Genomic DNA, 22,100 nt, shown 5'->3' with positions numbered 1-22,100 from the left:
AAGATAAACAGATAATATAAGTGCCTTGTATATTTTTCTCAATAAATATAACAGTTCTCTTCTGTTACACCACTGCTCTAGTTACGATGGGTAAACTATCTAATAATTTGTTGCTATATTTAATTGCTACGTTAACTTAATTGTTTACGCCACACTTTCGTATCTCTTTGAAAGATGACAATCAGTAGTTAAACATTATTAACGCATTCATATAAATATTACGACATAATTGTTGATCTCAGTCGACATTTTATAATACAAAAAATGTCATAAATATTTTATTTTTATTAGTAAATCTTAAGCCAAACATTAAATAACATTCCATTAATTACGTGAGGTTTGGCGTCAAGCAGAATTTCACTAAATCTCACATTGGGGAGAGGTGAATTTTGGCAAATGCCACGTAATTTTTTCGGACAAAAATAGTGTAAACATTTAAGAGATTTAGCGGGGGTCGAAAGATCCTCAAAAAATCCCTCATGTAATTAATGAACTATGGGACCAACCCCGAAATCGCGGAAATGAATTGGGTGTTTCATACATTTTGGCTGTCTGACCTTGACATTTTCTATGGGAGAGTAAAAAAAAAAATCGCGATCACGGGATTGATCCCATAGTAAAAGTTGCTCAATATGACCTATATATTCAGCCCGTACAACATTGCAGGTGACTAAACACCTTGTATAATATTTAGGGCCAGACGTTTTGTAGGTACTGTTAATACTAAGTCCTACATTTTATAATACTAAAAGGCTGTGCTAATGAAGTAAGACTTTTTAAATCTTATTTTTCCTTTGCCATTGACTATTGGGTCATGCTGTACCCAATATTCATAACACTTTAAATTTATATAGTAACCACAGATATTCCAATTTTAATGAAATAAGTTGTAGTGGCTTATGTTTACCATAAGTGTGAACCGACCTTAATAACGTAAGGAACATGCACGTACGCCGTTGCGAGACGTTCCGCCCCAGCGCGCACCCCACCTGCTGACAGTGCTGACTCACCTGCCAACCAACGTGTGGTGAACCTTACCCCGACGTAGTGCTGGTATTCCCTGATCCTTTATTGTAGAGGTGGATTGTCAAAAAAAAACCGTGTGGCCACAGTAAATTTACTGCCATCTTTCGACATATGATTAAAACTTTTAGAACGCCATTTGACTTTGGTCCTTATTCTTTCACTGATATGTGTTACATTTGTTAAATATGAAAAAGTGGCGGAGTTAATCGTGTGTCGAAAGATGGCAGTGAATTTACGTGGCTAAAAGGTTTTCTTTCACAATACACCTCTATTTCAAATTCTCTTTGGTACGCACGTAGTTAAACGATTTATTTAAACGTCCTGTACCCATAACGTCTTTGTGAAAAAATGTCTAGATAGTCTTACGGCCTAATCTATCTGAGAAAAATTCTGTACGCGAGATTTTTAGGGACAAATGGCAGAAAACGGAACCCTTATAGATTCGTCATGTCTGTCTGTCTGTCCGTTTATGTCACAGCCACTTTTTTACGAAACTATAAGAACTAATACTGTTCAAACTTGGCAAGTAGATGTATTCTATGAACCGCATTAAGATTTTCACATAAAAATAAAAAAAAACGATAAATTTTGGGGGTTCCTCATACTTAGAACTGAAACTCAAAAAAATTTTTTTCATCAAACCCATACGTGTGGGGTATCTATGGATAGGTCTTCAAAAATGATATTGAGATTTCTGATATTATTTTTTTCTAATCTGAATAGTTTGCCCCAGAGACACTTCCAAAGTGGTAAAATGTTTGTCCCCTGTAACTTCTAAAATAACAGAATGATAAACCTAAAAAAATATATGATGGATATTACCATGCAAACTTCCATCGAAGATTGGATTGAACGAGATCTAGTGAGTAGTTTTTTATTAATACGTCATAAATGGTACGGAACCCTTCATGGGCGAGTCCGACTCGCACTTGGCCGCTTTTTAAGTACCATCTGTTTTTTCTATAAATTTAACAATGGTATGTTGTCAAAAAAATGCGCTGATGGACGGAATTGGACTTAGTTGGACGGGCCTTATTAGTTTAAAATACAAAATTTATATACGGGCAGGCAAACCAGATGATGAAATATAAATATGTGACGTATGATTTATTATTTTTATTTCTTTAAACTTATTGTTTCTATATACAATCTAAGATAATTTTACACTACCTATAATAAACATTACGTAAGGTTGATATGACGAAGCATTTTAAAGAAATATGTTATAACGCATTTAAGACGTTCGTTCCTCAACTATTTAATGTATACCATTCTGCATAATGAAAATCAGTCACACACGTAAAATGTTTATGGCTACTTTCGTTACGCAATTCAATTAGGTTGAATAATGTTTTTTTTAAATCAATATACAAGAGAGTAAAATAAAAACAGCATAAATTCACATTTGTGAGGTCGTTACAAGCATGGCAATGATTAATTTGGATAACAAAGAGTTTAGTTGTCAATAAGATAGACGAGTCAAATCGTTCTTAATATCAAATGACTGCCTATCTACTTAACAGCTTCGCGTTATTAAGGCTTCTTTGTATTTTTGTCCTGCGACCTCATACCACATACTGCAGTGATCTTAAAAGAGAAATGAATTCTGCAGTTTCCATAACTTATCAACTGACGAAAATTTCTTATTAAGAGTCCGCAGCAAGCTTCACCTTCCCATACAATTGGAGTTTCGTTCTCATTTTAAAACTACGTGTTGGATTGCAGTGAAACTTAGCACATACAATGACATGAGGTATACCTATGCCTGTAATTATTTTATATAGCTCCAGCTTATAAAACAAACGAAACAGAGCAAAAACAAGTTTTGGATTATAAATTTAAATTCTCTGTATTTCTTAACTAAGGTATCTGAAGCTACATAAACGAATTATAGGCATAGATATATATACCTTACCCTGTTACAAGTAAAAAGTTTCAGAGCAATCTAGCCAGTAGTTCCAAAATGAGAGCGTAACTACGGTTGTATGGAGAACCGAGCTTGCTTCGGACTTCTAAGATCTTCTTTGTAGGTGATGTGTATACGTGTTTCTAGACAAACGGGTAGTTTTTATGTATCTTTCCTTGACAAGCACAGGTAGCATTGCACACGCCCTGCGTACACAAGTCTGGGATGTTCATGCCCGCCAGTTCATCGCAGTTGGAGTAGTGGTCTTTCTCCATGCACATGTTCGTGCACAGGCCCGATACGCAGTGTTCGGGGCAGTCTCCGCAGGGGGGACCTATGTGGTACGGGTATTGTACTATACCGTCGATGTTGCCACTGAAAAAAACGAACAAATCAATGTCATGTGTCATGGAAATTATATCTAAGTATTTCCATGATAAGAACTTCCATTGATCCTGATATTACTGATTTAGTCATGGAAAATTCATGTAGAGAGCTGTAAAATTGCTTAGAATTCATTAATAAACTGGCCATGCAATGCAGATGTACAGAGTTGCAGAGAAATCAGACTACGATGTTGTAGTTCTTGAGGAACCAAAAAAACGAGCAAGGAAAACATATTTACCCAGGACAATAATGGCACACGTAGTTATAGAACTGTCCCCACGGGCCTCCGATGCAGCGCGCGACGCCGCAGCCGAGTTTGTGAGTGGTTGCCCAAACCATCTGGGTGTAGTGGCCTACTGCACGCAGGTTTTTGACAGGCGCACCGTACGTGAAGTTCTGGTACTCCAGAAACCAGTCTTTGATTGCAAAAAACCTAAAAATATTTTTAATGATGATTTAGGAAAATATTAAAATAACAATTATTTTCTTAGATTAAATAAATAAGTTCAAATTTAAGATTTAAATAAATAAATAAATATTTGAGGACAATCTTACACAATTCGACCTACCCTCAAAGTCCTCTAACTAACCAAAGCTTGTACTATGGGTAATAGGCGACGATATATATACCTACATAGATAAATACATACTTATATATATACAAGGTGCTCGTGAGCATTGCGAGAAATTTTAACTAAGTATTCCTGGTAATATTTAGAAACTAAAATGTCATGTAAAATTTTCTGGATTAGGCCTAGTTTCAGAGATAATTAAATGTTTTTCGAAATCATTCTTTCGCCATAAGTTGGTACAAAACACATTTTTGACTGCGGTATTGCCACTTTGAGGTCTAGTCTGGACATACATATTGATTGACATCGAAAAATTTAAAAAAATGTATTCGAGAGGCTACCGCCAAATAAAAAAAAAACTTTTTAGTTAATTTTAGGTTATGTGTTTATCAATAAAAATTAAGTTTTGTGTACAGGAGTGTTCAAAAAAGCGGCCAAGTGCGAGTCGGACTCGCCCATGAAGGGTTCCGTACCATTTATGACGTATTAAAAAAAATACTACTTACTAGATCTGGTTCAAACCAATTTTCGTTGGAAGTTTGCATGGTAATGTATATCATATATTTTTTTTAGATTTTTCATTCTGTTATTTTAGAAGTTACAGGGGGGGGGGGACACATTTTTTCACTTTGGAAGTGTCTCTCGCGCAAACTATTCAGTTTAGAAAAAAATGATATTAGAAACCTAAATATCATTTTTGAAGACCTATCCCTAGATACCCCACACGTATGGGTTTGATGAAAAAAAATTTTTTTTTTAATTTTTATGACGTATTAAAAAAAAACTACTTACTAGATCTCGTTCGAACCAATTTTCGGTGGAAGTTTGCATGGCAATGTATATCATATATTTTTTTTAGATTTTTCATTCTGTTATTTTAGAAGTTACGGGGGGGGGGGGGGGGGGGGGACACACTTTTTACCACTTTGGAAGTGTCTCTCGCGCAAACTATTCAGTTTAGATAAAAATGATATTAAAAACCTCAATATCATTTTTAAAGACCTATCCATAGATACCCCACACGTATGGGTTTGATGAAAAAAGATTTTTTGAGTTTCAGTTCTAAGTATGGGGAACCCCCAAAATTTATTGTTTTTTTTCTATTTTTGTGTAAACATCATAATGCGGTTCATAGAATACATCTACTTACCAAGTTTGAACAGTATAGCTTTTATAGTTTCGGAAAAAAGTGGCTGTGACAGAATCGGACAGACAGACGGACATGACGAATCTATAAGGGTTCCGTTTTTTGCTATTTGGCTACGGAACCCTAAAAAGGGGAAAAAAAAAACATTTTTTTTGTCGAATTTCTCAAACAGTCATATAACATTTTTTGCTTCTGTTGCCATCAGGAATGCACCGTTAAAATCTCTCGCAATGCTCACGGGCACCTTGTAGAAAACACCCATGACTCAGGAACAAATATATGTGTTGGGATTCGAACCCGGGACCATCGGCTTCATAGGCAGGGTCACTACCCACTTGGCCAGACAGGTAGAACTAAACTAAACTTGGCTAGAACTAAAATTTAAAAATCAATTTTATTTGGTATTTATTTTATTTGAACTAAGTATCAACTAGGGGGGTAGTAGTGAAGTAGAGAGTATGGTTTTGCCCTTGTCGATCGTCTCTGGTGATTGGCGTGTATCTCACGTACGACATTCACTTTATTTCGCATGCACCAACCAGCGTGAGCGATCTTCAAGGTCGTATCAAAACCGTAACAAATTGGCAAATTAGAATTGCCCTCCAGGGAAATAATGTTTGTATTGTAGTAAAATTCAACGTTTTTTTTTTCAAAATGTAAAATTTTACGTGGCGTGGTACAGTCACTAAAGTAGATTTAAAGTATAAATATAGATTTATGCTATGCTGAGAATATCTACCCACCTATGTCAGTAAATAAATAAATATTATGGCCTAGTTTAAGGGAACGTAAAAGTGGGAGGAGCACATATATTCCGAGGCTTTTGTTTTATTTTAACATTGAGGATTATACATGAAAATCAAGGTGTTAAGAATTTCTTACATAATAATATTACCATATGTCACTCTAACAATGGACATGATTTAAAAATAATATACAAACACAGTCATCTAAACATAGGTATCTAAGCTACGCATTTTTAAGCAGTCGTTTTTTCAACTTGCGACAATATTCGGGCAAAATAGAAAACCTAAATACTCGTAGCGTAAAATACTCAGAGACCTCTGAGATAAATAGGTATAGTTCCTGTCATTCACGATGACGCGCAGATTTATCAATACTAACCTTTAATAACATAACAATACGAGTGCAGGCACGCGTCTTCGTGAATGACGATCGATATGTTTCCAAACAAAAGAGCCACATTTCTGGCTTAACATAATTGGCATGTAGTATAGCAAAAAGTGCGCACTCAACGGAAGCACATTTCAAATTACAGTGATCATACGCGTAATAATAATGCGTTGTAAAAAAATCACCTTTGCAAAATCGGAAGGTGATGTATATTTAATTAGTAATTTAATAACAGGTTATGTTTATAGTTTTTGCATTAAAATTTTAACATTGGCATTACATGAATTGTACCTAAAATGTTATAATCGATGTTATAGTTTTGGTTCCGTATTCGAATGATTTAGAATAGGAAACAGTAGTTTGTCAGATTAGATGTGCCATGTGCCTTATTGCTCTTCATCGTTTCGTCTTACAAATAAGTAATTAAAATAATCTTAATTGCATTCAGTACCCCTAGTGTAACTAAATTCGATTTTGAAACGTGACGTACGCGTTTGCGTTTAGTCTCAGTTTGTATGGGTTTTTGAACAGCGCGCCAAGCGGGACGTTTTGGAAAGTCAAAAATCTCATACAAAATGACACTTAACGCAAACGCGTACGTCACGTTTCGCTGTCGAAAATATTTACACTAGGGGTACTGATACCTAATCAAGTAATCAACTTATAAAAGTACTAGGCGTGTAGGCCAGGAGGCGTATCCAAATTTGTATACATACTTCACGCATCGAATGATGGTCCCTATAATAGTTCATTCAATTCTTTTTTGGTTGGCCTTATTTAACAAGTATTGGAAGCTTATATTTCTAAGTAGATTGTGTAATTGATGACCGGTCTGGCCTAGTGGGTAGTGACCCTGCCTATGAAGCCGATGGTACTGGGATAGAATCCTAAATAGGGGGCTGGCCGCTCCAAACCCTACCTCATCGTATTACAGTTTTTACATAGTAAAAGTTGTTTGTATGTATAAGTACACCTGCTAAAGTATCTTAATTTAAATTTTCAGTAACTTACCTGTTTTAGGAATTCTGCTGCGTACTGGCAGACCAAAATGTATGTATGCAGTTTTACTTGTACTAATGTAAAAAAAATGGTTTCACTCGGTAAGTCGATAAGGTAAAATATGGCTGCCAGCTGACTGCTAAATGTGGTCTGCCTGCAACACCCGCCAACATTTGACGTGGCAGACTTGCTGTATCACGTTCTACTTAATAGTCTCTATCTCAGCATATTAGTTTTATTCGATAAGATGTAAAATATTTTATAGGAAAAAAGGCTGCTTAAAAAAACGGCAGACCAATTTATTTTAGCACCCTAATGGTCTACTTTATCTGTAAAATCCTTATTGCCGGTAATACGATCAGGTAGGGTTTTGAGCGGCCAGCTCCCGGACTATCCCGGTAAGGGCATTTATTTGTGTGATGAGCACAGATATTTGTTCCTGAGTCATGGAGTATTTAAGTATTTGTATATTAAATATATCGTTGTCTGAGTACCCACGATATAAGACTGCTTGAACTTACCGTGGGACTTAATCAATTTGTGTAAGAATTTGCCTATAGTATTTATTTATTTATTGCATATTTGTACGAATTTACCGTATTTTTATTAGTTAAATTGTTACATTCTAAAACAATAAGCTACACTTGCAAAAATATATCTACAAACATTTTATGTGACAGCTATTCCTCATAAAAAACCGGTCAAGTGCGAGTTTGTTTAACTCGCGCACCGAGGGTTCTGTACAAACTTTCAATTATCTTAGTAAACACGAACTACTAAGAATAATGTGTCAAATATAACCATCTATCGACAAATTGGCTAACTAATTTGCGCGACCTGTAGGTATGTGGGTTCTTCAGACATAATTATTTATCATGTGAACCAACAATTTTTGTTTTGATTAAATTTCATCAATTTTTGTTTTGATTAAAAAGGGTTTTTAGTGTAAGCTCATAGAAATCTCAGCTATAATAAACACCCGCAAAGGGAGTACAATTGAAAATTACATTTGGATAAGTATTTTAATAACAAAAAAAGTTAGGGAGATAGAGGTATGATTATGTTTTTCCTGTAATATTTATGATAATATTAACGTTAAGTACAACTTTGATAATTTTCTTGTTGGTAAATTTCGGAGATAAGGTAAATTTCGGCCCCAACTCTCGACAGATTCCGCCATATTTGCACTGAAACACTGTGTTAACTATTACACCCAAAGAGGCACATCGGTGTACGCGTGCTTCCTAGACCTAAGCAGGGCTTTCGACCTGGTTAATTATAACCTACTATGGAAGAAACTGCTTGGGTCTGGGGTAGCATCGGATGTCGTGAGTCTGTTGAGATTTTGGTACGAGAACCAAACAAATAATGTAAGATGGGGAGACGTACTTTCTAATGATTATAGATTAGAATGTGGCGTGCGCCAAGGAGGGGTAACCTCTCCGGACCTGTTCAACATCTATGTCAACGGCCTGATAGAGGAGCTGAGAAGTACCAGAATAGGCTGTCACATAGGTAATGTTTGCTTAAATAACCTTAGCTATGCAGATGATATGGTGCTTCTCAGCCCTTCGATCCATGGTATCAGTGACCTACTAGCGATTTGTGAGCGATATGCAGCTAATCATGGATTGGTATATAACGTGAACAAATCTGAACTGCTGGTTTTTAGATGTGAAAAGGGACCGGACAGGGTCCCACGAGTGTTTTTGAATGGACAACCAGTTCGGACTGCAACATCGGTCAAATATCTTGGTCATATTGTGACGGAGACGTTAAACGATGACGCAGATATCGAAATAGAGAGAAGGGCTCTGTCCGTTCGTTGCAATATGCTGGCGCGTAAATTCGGTCGTTGCTCAGACGAGGTCAAAATCACGCTGTTTAAAGCATATTGTCAAAGCTTTTATACGTGCTAGTTATGGACTAGGTACACTAGGCGGGCGTACAGTAGCATCAGGGTACAATATAATGATGCATATCGTATCCTGATGCGTAAGCCTAGATACTGTAGTGCATCAGATATGTTTGCGACGGCCAGAGTACCTGACTTCTTCGCGATCCTCAGAGCCAAGGTAGCCTCCTTTTGGGAAGCTATTAGAAGCTCGAAAAACGACATTGTGAGGACGATAAGTGAGAACCCAAATAGTCATGTTTTTAGGCATTGGCTATCTGTCCATCAGAGCGAGAACCGGAAATAATAATATTGAATTGTTTAATAATCATTATTTTGATTTTGTTAAAGTTAAGCTAGTTTATAGTTAGTTTTTAAGACATGTATGGGTTTTTATTATGCCTGCAATAAAACATTTTATTTTATTATTTATTATTATTTTTATAAGGGGAAGGGGAAATCGAATTTATTTTATTTATTATCTTCATAAAACAATGCTTTTCATTGTGTAAATAAATATCTTTCTACTGATATAATCCCACTTGACCTAGTCACTATGAAAATTTGCCTCCTTAGAGATATTTAGCAATGTGACAGGCAAACGAACGGACAGAGTCGCATCATAAGGGTTCCTTTTGTACCTTTTTGGTACGTTTGACGTGAGATATATGTATATATATTATGTTTTGATATCATTTTGATGCTAATTTTGAATTACTCGCACGCACATAACATGTAAAACATATTGCAAAAATCGGCATAATATATGTCTTTATTTCTTTAAGAAACAGAAGGAATGTTTTTCCTCGAAATCAATGCTGTGAATACACTGAATAATGTAGTATATATACAAAAATGTGAATAAACGTATTAGTTCATATTTTTAAAGTATGCAGTTACTAAAATATTCACGTCTCTTAAAACAAACAAAACTCCACCATTCATTGTCGAGCGGACCCCTAAGACTTTAAAAAAGATAGATGAGGCTTCAAATAGCGTTTGTAATGGAACTGTGAAATCTATAATTAAGTATACACGAAATTACTATTATCCACATAGTGCTCACAAAATCGTGAGTCGTGACATTGAGGCGGACTGCTTCGCGGGACGAGGAAACGAAACGAAACATGAAAAAAAGATGCATAAACATATATTTTATCAAAGGACTATTCAAAATGCTGACACGATTATTTGAATAAAAGCCTTGAAGTACGTAGCTCATTAGGTATATTAATTGTCAACACGGACACGCGTCGTTATTTGTGGGTATATAGTCAAATAGTCAAAGTACCTAAATGTATGACGAAGAGCTAAATTGAAAAAGATTGAACCAAATTTTGAATGTAACAGTAGACAAGATGACACGAATAAACAGAGGACTAGTTTCCTCTTTAACACATTTACTGCCAGTGACCCGCTGGGGTTCTCAGTTCACAGGTGCTTTTCGCAACAAAGCGAAAAACACACGTTATCGGCTACACGCGTAGCGCGTAACTTGCTCTGGCAGTGAATGTAAGGTAACAGCCTGTTGTAGGCGTACTTACAGAGACGGATGCATTGTTCTTTATAACTAAGTAGGTAAGAACTATAAGAAAGTAGGTAGTTTTATTTTATCAAAGCGTCATTATTTGTGGGTCGGAAGGTAAACGTTATGTATAAATATGTGAAAAGGTGTGTACCAGGGTGTCTTCTGCGCTGCGGCGAAAAGGTTCTGACCACAAGCGCCCAGATGCGTCACGATCTTCTCTTCAATAGGGTTGTGCTTCAGAAAAACGCAGCGTTCCGCGTACTCCTGCGCTTGTCGTGCCGCTTCTGCATGCCATGACTGAAACACGAAGCAAATCTAATTAAGTAAAAATGAAACGTGCAAAGTGCGTAATTCTATAAAAGCGATAAGGCGGAGAGAAGGAAATAATTCCATAACATGATTTTATGCTAGGGCTAAGAGGAAAATTGTTCCAACTTGTATTTCAATGCTATCTCGTATGTATTGATGCACGCACATCACAACTTGATCACGGCAGCGAATGCGACCTGTCCCCCCTCCTTAATAAGGTTGTCGGGAAAATCAATTCAGGGCACTAATAATAAAGATGAGGAAAGCCATAAATAAGTTTGTTTGATACGGTGCTCAATTCAAGGTCAATAAACATATAAGGTTCATTTTCGGTATAATTTTGGGTCGTATTTTTTGTGCCTTTTCTCTATGTAAAGATATGTTTACTTTTAAAGACCCTGCACGTATTTAATCTTTCTGGTGTAGCCCATTAGTTGACTTAGAGAATGCCTTAAGGTAAAGCATTAAGTCCGCCGTTTGTACTATGATGTACTTATTGTGCAATCAATATTAAAATAATGAATGTTTAGATACGAGACCAAAACGACATATTCGATATAATATGTTTACCCTTAATTACAGACAAGCAGCTAATAACGTACCTACCTATGCAGTACAATGTCGTATTGAAATTTAGTTCCGAATGATTATGTATAAAAAATATAAAGCACTTACCATTAATACCATATTGGAAGCCGTGGGGCGAACTTTAGTACGAAAGAAATTGTGGTACAGTACTATTTTTCGCCGCACTATCGCTCTTCGGGGGCTAAGTGCATTATCAGGTATCTTGTGAGATGGGAAGCGAGCTGAAAAAAAGGTCAGTTCATATTATGGAAATGCCGGTATAAATACAGCGATTAAATTTGTAGTTTATTTATAGGTGATATTGTTTACCGAAAAAGGCCAGCATCATTTATTGCTTATGGTATTCATTAGCGTGAAATAAGTAAACTCGGCTCATTTTATACCTGACGCGGCGGTTGATGACTATGAGAAAATGGCAAAGTCAAATGTTTGTAGTTTTTTGGTACTCACATTTTTTTATCACTTCACCATATAAAACAAAGTCCCCGCCGCGTCCGTCTACTCAAAAACTACAGAACGAATTTTCATGCGGTTTTCACCTAACAATAGAATGATTCTTGAGGAAGGTTTAGGTGTATTAAGTAGTTTTAAAATACACGGTGCCCGTGAGCATTGCGTGAGATTTTAACAGTATGTTTTTGATCATATTGAAAATCCTATAAACTTGTTATATATATGTTAAAGCAACTTACATAATAAAACATCTTTTTATTGTTACTTCGTGCAAAACTCCTTTTTGAAGGGCGATGTTGTCACTATGGGACCAGTACCCCTAGTGTAAATAAATTCGATTTTCAAACGTGACGTACGCGTTTGCGTTTAGTCTCATTTTGTATTGGATTTCGAAAGAGCGCGCCAAGCGGGACGTTTTGGAAACTCAAAACCCTATACAAAATGAGACTTAACGCAAACACGTTCGTCACGTTATGATGTCGATCAAAGTTACACTAGGGGTACCTACTGATCCAAATATCATACAAATATCCTTATTGATCGATGTCAAAAAGTGACAAACAAGTAACACTTTGCAAAAAATATCTTCTCTTCTTGAGTTATAATTTTACAAATAGCATTTACATTTTATGTACAAATACCTACATACATTTGTGAAATATAACATTATTTCCTTCTTTTGGCCTCAGAAATATACTGTAATTAAAATCTCTCGGGTTTCGTCGTGGGCACCTTGTATAACAATTAAGAAATAAAAATATGGAGAAAAACCATTCTTCAATTATTTTTCAGGTATAACTCTGCATGGAATTTGCAAAGTCAAAGTGTGACAATGTCATGATTAATGTATTTTTTTATGGAAATGTGACGTTTACAATGACACTCCCTTACTTTGTTTTGTTCCAGTCTATGTAAAGCTCTATCGATATGTGGCAGATTTTACCCGTTCAAGTTCAAGTTGGCCGTTAGGTACTTCCCGGCCCGCTTCCCCGCACTACCCCCTCTGACGCCTTATCCACTCGGCTTACAACTACTTTTATTGTTTATATAGGTACTTAAATTTAATACAATCACAAAAAATATTAAATAAAGTAAGCATTAAAAGATAAAGTCTTGTCGACAGTACTAGTAATTGTACCTGTGACGTTATCATTTGTGAAGGTCCCCGACGGCTAGGGCTGCCATCCGTCCGGGTTTTCCCGGATTTGTCCTAGTTTTGAGGCCGTCCGGGGGGGTGTAAAGAAGGGAAAACCCGGACACTTTTCATGTAAGGAAGCACATTACAACTACATGTAAAATTAAAGGTCTTGTTTTTTAAAAATATTATTTTCGACTCGTCCGGGGAAAAAATACGATTTAAGTACGCCAAATGGGTTTGGCGAAATTAGAGATGGCAGCCCTACCGACGGCCAACTTGAGGCGAACGGGTAGTAAACCCAAAATGGTTAAAAAAAGCTTACGTCTGTAGCCCCATGACTGTATACTATGCAATAGGACCAATGTGTTGAGGAGGACTAGAAGAAAACACCAAAGTAGGGCCATTCTGAAACAAAAATAAGTATAATAAATAATTACTATTCTTATAAAATGTACACAAGCGTATAAAAGTGAAGAGGTCCTTCGGTAGCTAGCTATAAAATAAATTTGAATCGCCTGTTTGAAACCTTTTTAGCGCATTCCAATGGAAATTCGTAAAAAAGTGTATCTAATGAAATAAAATGAAGATTATAAAACTATAAAAATAAATTGTTAAATTTACACTGGTTTCATCTCGTACCATCTTTTAGCCGTCCAGATATCGAATCTTGCCAAGGTAAATACAATTTTGATTTGTCGAAATAGAGTTGAAATTAGAATATTAGAAGACCTTTTTTTCTATTCGTCGACTGTAATGGTTGTATTAAGATTTCGTAAACCAAACTATAATTGCGTACTTTTTATGTATGGGCTCCCAACTCAAGTATAATATTCGCGCATTTATAGTCTCTTGTATTACATTTTTGTCTACTGAGATACTTGCCAATTTTCATTAATTATTTAGGTTTTATAGTAAAAAAGTATTATTCTAGATGACTCGTAGAAAAATTATTGTATACAATAGTGATATAATCAAGCTTTTCAATTTCACACCTTACTTAGGCAACTCAGCAAGCTTCGTTCCCTAAGCACGTTACTCGACTGAAAAGTTCTCTATTATATCACGATTGCATAAAATACTATTAAACAATTCAGTTGAGTAAAGTGCCTAAGTGAGGGACAAGTTTTCAAAAATAATATTTTTTTAACTATAAAACCTAAATAAGTAATGAAAATTGGTAAGTATCTAAGTAGACAAAAATACATAAACGCATGAGCCCCCGCCCGCCCGTCCCCCGTTCTATGGAAGCGCGGCGGCACGTGATTGGTAATTTTTTTTTATAGTTGACTACAGCGTATCGAAAGAAATGTTATAGTTGAGTTGGGAGCCGATACATGAAAAGTACGCAATTATAGTTTGGTATTCGAAATCTTAATTCAACCAGTACAGTCGAGGACTACAAAAAATACTATTGTAGGCCTCTGGGCGGCGAGAGGCAATAGTGGATCACCAAACTTTGTAGTAGGGCAGCAATGAGTCATTTTGTGACGTGACGCGGTGGCACATCTATGACGAATAGGCAATGATACAAATTTTAACGACACATCACATAAGTTATACCTACAATCTACTTAGTAATACTTCTTCTCATAATTAAATTTCACCTAGTTACTAGTTACTCTTGATTGAATTTGCCAACAATAATTTGTAATTTTCGGTTGATTTATTTTTGGGTTCGTGTTTTACATTTTCCTGTTGGAAATATCCCTTCGGCCGCGTACGCAACCAGAGCTTCGTAACCAGATGCGATCAAAAACTATTTCTGCCTTGTACGAAACCGGTTGCGATCAAAAACTAATTACGTCTTACCCGTAACCAGTTACGATCGAACACTTCTCGTTCTTATACGAAACCAATGTCTGGGCCATCTAGCTATAGGTTTTTTTTCAAATATTTTGTCATGATACTCATGATAATTTCTTATCCTGTGCATTTCTTGGAAACTATTGATTTAACAAAACTCAACTCAAGCCAGTGTCTTTTAAGGAACAAGGTTACATTGTATTTGCCAACAAAGTATTTGAATATTATCAACTGGTACAATTTTTGTGTTCTGATTTTTAACTAGATATATAACGTGTACAGTACTTATACTGTATAACAAGGTGTATAAATATAATCATAGCTGACTTTATCAACGGTCGAAAGGTTTCGTACAACAAAGAAAAGTGTTCGATCGTAACTGATAACTAGTAAGACGGAATTAGTTTTTGATCGCAACCGGTTTCGTACAAGGCAGAAATAGTTTTCGATCGCATCTGGTTACGAAGCTCTGGTTGCGTACGCGGCCGAAGGGGGAAATTTGTACGAATTGAATAGGTACACAAAACTCTTTTCTTATTGATATTGAGTGGTCGTCCTCTACAGAGTTGAGGAAAAAAATGAAACTTTATTTGACAACTATTTTAATAGTCCATTATGATACAAGTGTGCTAAGTTGGTCATTACACACGAGGCGATATTGTGCGCGCGAGCTGTAAGCGAGCGCGCAATAAGAAAGCCGATGTGGGTAATGAGGTAATGACCAATGCACACGCGTTTCATACGACGTTTTTCAACACACTTATACGAGTATATTAATGTTGCAGTGATCTCTCTTTAGCCTTTTAGTTACAAAATATACATAAGTATCATGATTGCATATTCCCTATTGTGAAAAAAAAAAGCTATAACTCCCTAGAGAGCTATAGAATTTTTTTATTGTCACTAATTTATACGAACCAAGTTGGTATTAAAGAGTTTTACTTTTAAAATTCCGGTATAACTAAGTATTGTTTTTTTATTTACTTTATTTATAGTTTGTATTATTATTTTTAAGCTTATGTATAATTTATTGTTCCATATTTAGTAGATTTCTCTTCGAAAATATCACTTTAAAAAAATTTCTTCACATATTTCACCAAATAGGTATAAAATTATTAAGTACTATTTATTGAACTTATGCAGGGTATTTATTTAGCCACCTGCAATAATTTACGGTGTGAATATATAGGTCATACTGAACAACGTTTACTATGGGAATTTGTATGGAAGTTTACTATGAAATTGCGATTTCGGGGTTGGTCCCATAGTAAAAGTTGCTCATTAGTTATGCCTTATTTTCAGCCCGTAAATTATTGCAGGTGACTAAATAAACACCCTGTATTGATAGTAAATGGAATGAAATGAAACAATATAAAAAAGTGGCTGTGACATAATCGGACAGACAGACGGACATGACGAATCTATAAGGGTTCCGTTTTTTGCCATGAGTAACAACAAACAAGTTGATGTAATTGTTACAGATAGTGTCTGGTCCGCAATTACTTCCGTTAAAGTCGAATTGTACGGCATGATGACTTGTGTATAGTGAACAATCAATTTGACATCACACACCTAAATGAAATTGCTGCTTTATGAGAATTATGAGTTTTAGATTAGACCAATACATAATGTTTTCCTTGTTATTTTTCGCTCTGGCGCCATGTAGGCATTTCCGTGAATTTCGTTTAAGGTAAACTTGGCACAAATTATGATAATGTAATGTACTATGTATACAGGACCCGGACAGACAGGGTACGTCCTTAAACTGCGTCCAAAAGAGAGGTTGGGCATTGTGAATGTCATCTCGCTTTGTGTGGTAGGGCACAGCCAGTGGATGTCATTCCAGATCTAGAGCAGAGCCCAACTGGGGAAGTACCTCCACCTTACAGAAAACAGCAGCCAAATAACACTAGACCCTACTATGAGTAGGGTGTTGTGTTCCTGCCGGTGAGTAAGGTTGCCAGAGCTCAACGAGGGGGGGCGGGTTCAGGGTCGGCAACGCGCATGTAACTCCTCTGGAGTTGCAGGCTTACATAGGCTACGGAGACTGCTTACCATCAGGCGGGCCGTATGCTTGTTTGCCACCGACGTAGTATAAAAAAGGATAAGGTAAACTTCATATAACGACACTCGATATAACGTTTCTGCTCTAGTTGGTTTATTTTTATATTAATTACTTTCTATTTAACGAAAACTCTGTATAACGTCAAAAGATCGGGTACAGTTTATTCTGACAACAGTCGATTTTTGTGGCAAATGGCAAATGAGTATTATGAATAGGCAGAGTATCTTATTTTATACCTACCTTTAAACAAGCTATTCTTGTATATATAATCTCTTATACCTTTAAACGTGCAATTAGTATATATAGTATATATATATTTCAAGCATCTCGGAAACGGCTCTAACGATTTCGATGACATTGACATTTGCTATATCAAGGGCCAAAAATCGATCTATCTAAGTATTATATTTGGGGAACCCCGTATTTTTGAGTTGTTTTTATGTTTTCCGAGCAAAGCTCGGTCTCCCTCCCAGATATTAAATACCTAAACTTGGTAGATCAGTCATAAAGTGGAGACTTCCTTGCGATATCATTTTTTACTGAGTAGTTAATATTGTAATAAATACAGTAAAAAAAACAATGCATTCGTCGTTTTTGTCTAATACAATAGGTGTAAAATAAAACAACCAGGTTTTTAGGCAAACGAGGCACCAAACACCCTGTTTTCACTTTCTGCTTTCCACGTAACGTTAAAAACGCTTAGTGGCCCCTATTTTCTTTTGAGCAGTATATGTATATAGAACGGTACAAAAATATTGGTATTATTATTTTACGCCTATTGATTGTATTGGATAAAAGCGAGGAATGCATTGTTTGTTTGTTTTTACCGTATTTATAACAATATTATTTACTCAGTACGTTTCCGGGACTAAAGTCCCGGAAAAAATGTTATGTATCGCAAATCACAAGACAGTCTCCACTTTATGACTTTGTTCTACCAAGTTTAGGCATTTATACTCTGCCTCTTCCGATCACTGACCATTACCTAAGCATTTGACCTATTAAGATAAAACTGTACCCCTAGTGTAAATAATTTCGATTTCGAAACGTGACGTACGCGTTTGCGTTTAGTCTCATTTTGTATTGGATTTAGAAAGAGCGCGCCAAGCGGGACGTTTTAGAAACTCAAAATCCTATACAAAATGAGACTTAACGCAAACGCGTTCGTCACGTTATGATGTAGATTAAATTTACACTAGGGGTACTGTTAGCACTAGTGACTATAAAACAAAACCTATGCATTAAACATTTGCTCCTTGATTCATTTCATAATAGATAGTCAGAATCAAGTCAAATGATATTGTTGCTAAACATTTATTAAAACAAAATATTGATTGTCTAAACATTATTTTAAATATAATTCTTTTTTTTTTTCTTATTTAATGCATGTTAATTTTAAGATGTAATGTTTTGAAAGGATGTGTACCGCCGAGTTTCTTGCCGGTCCATATTGGGATACCCTCCTCCAATTAAGGGGGGATTTAAATCTTCTGGGGTCAGAGATGTAGGGTTAGAGCCGGTGTAGCTTTATTTGACGTTCATAAGCGCATTTTAATATGCCTACTTGAATAATAAACTATCTTTTTTATCTTTTAATGTTCGAAAAACTAAAAATTGTTAAACATTTTTATTCGAAATTGGTCGTCTGATAGATAATTTAAATCTGGTAAATAATATATGGGAACAAGTTTAATTGGAAAATGCGCAGCTGGAAAAGATTTACTATGAAACTTGTTTAAAAATATTTACTTATGGATTTGGCCTTAGGGCCGTAGCTTACAGGTAGAAAATGCACAAAGCACCTACATATTTTGCTTTTATTACTAATGTGTTTAATGCAATAATGTAGCAATAAATTAACGATTACATACATACTTAATATGCCGCTAACATACAGACGCTGTACCTACATAAATAAATCTTATCTGTATACTATATCAAATATCATATAACGCCATACCCAAGTGCATTCTTAAATAGGTGGACAGACATCGGAATTGCACGACAGTTCGATAAACTGGTGAGTCAGACGAGAGACTGTTAATAAAATGTGTAGACTTCGCTATTCTCTGAACTTTATGCTGGATAAAAATGAAAGCTTCGTCGCAAAGCATTTTGACCCGATTTGGTCAATAGCGAAATAATAAGAATTATTTATCTGAAATGAATTGTAAATAAAATACAGTTTAATAATAAAACAAAATTAGGAGCAATAATTTTATTTTTTTTATATAGCTTTTAGCTGTTCCTTGGGCGTCTCCTAATATTTATTAAAACTTTTTTTTCCACGTTTTGGTGGTGTTATAACCTACCGAGTCCGAGTAAATACAAATATACATTTTATAGGACAATCTTACACAAGCGAGCTCAATACGACTTGTGTTGTGGGTACTAAACGACGCAGGAAAAAAAATTGTGATAAGCACACAAATAGATGTCCTTTCCAGGATTCGAACCCGGAACCTCCTGCTTTGTACTTAGCTAAGAGGCCGTCTCCATATATGTAATCTATCTATACTGACGCCATTTACTTTATCCTTTAAAGAAAACTTCAAACTTGTCCAATAATAACAATTCAGACGTTTAAATTATTTGCTTCTAAATTAATTTTTAATCTGCCTGCTTATTAGTATTTTCAAATTAGAAGTACCTATGTGTTTATTAAAATGAGTAAGTAACGATAGGTCACCGGCACTCTAGTGGAATGCTCTGAATTTACTATAAAATTTATGAGTTATTTTTATTTCTGAACATGGTCAACAAAGCTTCGGCAATTAAAAATGATAACAATCATTCCCAGCTATGAGAATTGTTAGGCCATCGAAGCAGTAGATCTTCTTTCACACAACACTTTCTTGCGTCAGAGTTCATAAACTAAATGGGTACTTATTTTTGAATTACATCTACTCATTATATTACTAATGCTTAGACACAACAGAAAATACTTTTTATAGCTAGTAAATACATGTACATATCCTGTAACCCTTATTACGTACCTATTCACAAGTTCGCATACTTAAATATTTAAAAGGGAAATATTAATACACATATATCGTTAATGAAATGATACAGTCATTAAATTAATCGCGCAAGTTGTGAGGTTGATACATACCGACCGAGTAAACCGAGCTTAAAAAAAAATTTGATATACTATTAAAATAGTTACTGGCGTACATACATAATGTAAATTTTACATGTGAAAATTTCGGAATAGTTTTGGTAATCGTTAGAAGGGTTAAAAAACTATGATTTTGATATCGGTTTTGTTATATCGGCCATGTTTTTTCATTATATTATACATTCCATTAAATATAACATGTAATTTTTATTTCTATTCTCATTATAAACTTAATTAGGACCTTTTTGTTAAACCACTTCATAATTATCTATTTTCAACAAGTTTGTACAAAGAGAAAATAATGCGTTACCACATGTTTTAATCATTTTAGTTAATTTGATTCAACCAGCAATTTGATTCAAGTAAGAACAAAAGAAAACTCTTTCTCTCGCGCGAGACAGTAGGTAATGTGTTTCCACTTTTCTTTTATTTTTAAGCATTGTGGTATCGTATGCAGACGTTTCAGCTCAACACATAATTAATTTATCTTGATTTAGTGTCAATACACTACTCTACTAAGAAAAAAATATAAATAATTAGTACATACTCAAATTAGCCGCAATAATTTAACCTCTGAAGAACCAAATCATACTTAAGCTCTAACGAGCCACGATATTGTAAATGTTCTGCTCCTGATACTACACTACAGGCCCCACCTCACATAAATATATTTCCAAATAAAGTGATGAAAATAAGAATATGTTCATGCACTTACTTGTCCTGTAGAAAGGAAGGCACTTTTTAACTTGTCATTAAATATGTATCAAAATAAACAAATGTTTCATAAAATAAACAAAGCTTGTTTTCACGGGCTGTTATTTAAATCAATTGTCCGTCTTCCGCGGCCGTCCGAGTCGGAATAAATCAGACTAGGTATGTTGCGAATGATTGGACATGGCACATTATAATACCTATGCTATACAATCACCACATCAGCACCATGCATAGTTCTTTACGAATTCTCTTGTAGGGGTGTGCACTTGGTTTCTTAATTATTCAATAACTCCTTCCCTATAAGCCCACGTTAAAGCCTAAAGAAATACATTTTTCATAAAATGAGATGATACTTCATGTAACGGCCCTTTTCTGCACCACATAAATTACCTAGTTACCTACGGAATCTATTTCGAATTTGTAGAACCTAATAACCTATGTTGTATTTGTAGAACCTGTTAAAACGTTTTTTTCTAGTTTAAAAATAATTTTAATTGATCTCATGTAGAGTCAGCATCTAACTCTACAAGCCCTAACTTCACAAACTCTACACCTTAGTCAAAATATGCACCCTGCGGACGAGGATATTACATTTAACCGCCCATATTAGTTGTATGATCTATCAACTAAATTTTTAAAATGAAAGCACAAAATTATTACTCAGTAAAACCGGAGGGCCCGCTTCTTCTTTGTCAACGTGGTGCGGTGTCTATGTACAATTAACTGAAAAAACTCACCTGAGATCTGGCGGTACAATGTAATATGCTCGTCCGCAGGTTCGCACGTTGTACGAAAGAAGAAAAAATTTCCCTTTTTGAGGCATACTGCCAAAGCTTATATACGTGAAGCCTATGGGTGAAGTATACGCAGAGAACGTTGAACACAATTAAGAGTTCAATATAATAATGGGTTCAAGATGTTAATGGGGCTACCGCGACACTGCAGTGCGTCGGGTATATTTGCAGAAACGCAATTTTCACGCGAGTATTCGTAAGCAATAAGCATGTCGCATAAGTCGCATCCCTGGCGCAGCTTGTTCGTGGCAGTACAAATGTCCGTAGCAGCCAAGCCAGGTACAGAATTCCATGACCAATCGCCTCCCAGGCGATACCTCGTATAGTGATGAACGATAACGGCTGTGTATGGTGAACTCTTGTGGACGTCAGCTGCCGCTCCGTTGGTGGGTTAAGGAATGGCAGCCACCGAAACACGTAAAAAATTGTTATCACCTCCCGTTTGACACTTTGTCAGATTCTATTGTGAATGGAAAAAATGTCAGCTGGTCGCCTGAACATGTAAAAAATAAGAGCATTACCTTT

At 35.6% G+C, this 22,100-nt stretch overlaps 1 protein-coding gene across 1 annotated transcript; it reads right to left on the bottom strand.

The window, feature by feature from the left end:
* Positions 1-15: 15 nt before the first annotated feature.
* LOC133517801 (serotriflin-like) lies at positions 16-21,140 on the bottom strand. Its single transcript, XM_061851232.1, has 6 exons — positions 20,783-21,140; positions 13,404-13,486; positions 11,578-11,711; positions 10,745-10,890; positions 3,558-3,752; positions 16-3,307 (listed from the first exon to the last, which is right to left on the bottom strand). Exons 2-6 carry the CDS (start codon positions 13,483-13,485, stop codon positions 3,076-3,078), a joined length of 789 nt encoding a protein of 262 aa, XP_061707216.1. The 5' UTR covers position 13,486; positions 20,783-21,140; the 3' UTR covers positions 16-3,075.
* Between the last annotated feature and the right edge of the window lie 960 nt (positions 21,141-22,100).

This window comes from Cydia pomonella, chromosome 5 (assembly GCF_033807575.1).
Source record: "Cydia pomonella isolate Wapato2018A chromosome 5, ilCydPomo1, whole genome shotgun sequence".
Taxonomy (NCBI): domain Eukaryota; kingdom Metazoa; phylum Arthropoda; class Insecta; order Lepidoptera; family Tortricidae; genus Cydia; species Cydia pomonella.
Note: the sequence above shows the minus strand (reverse complement) of the source record. Positions and strands in the feature narration are given on the sequence as shown.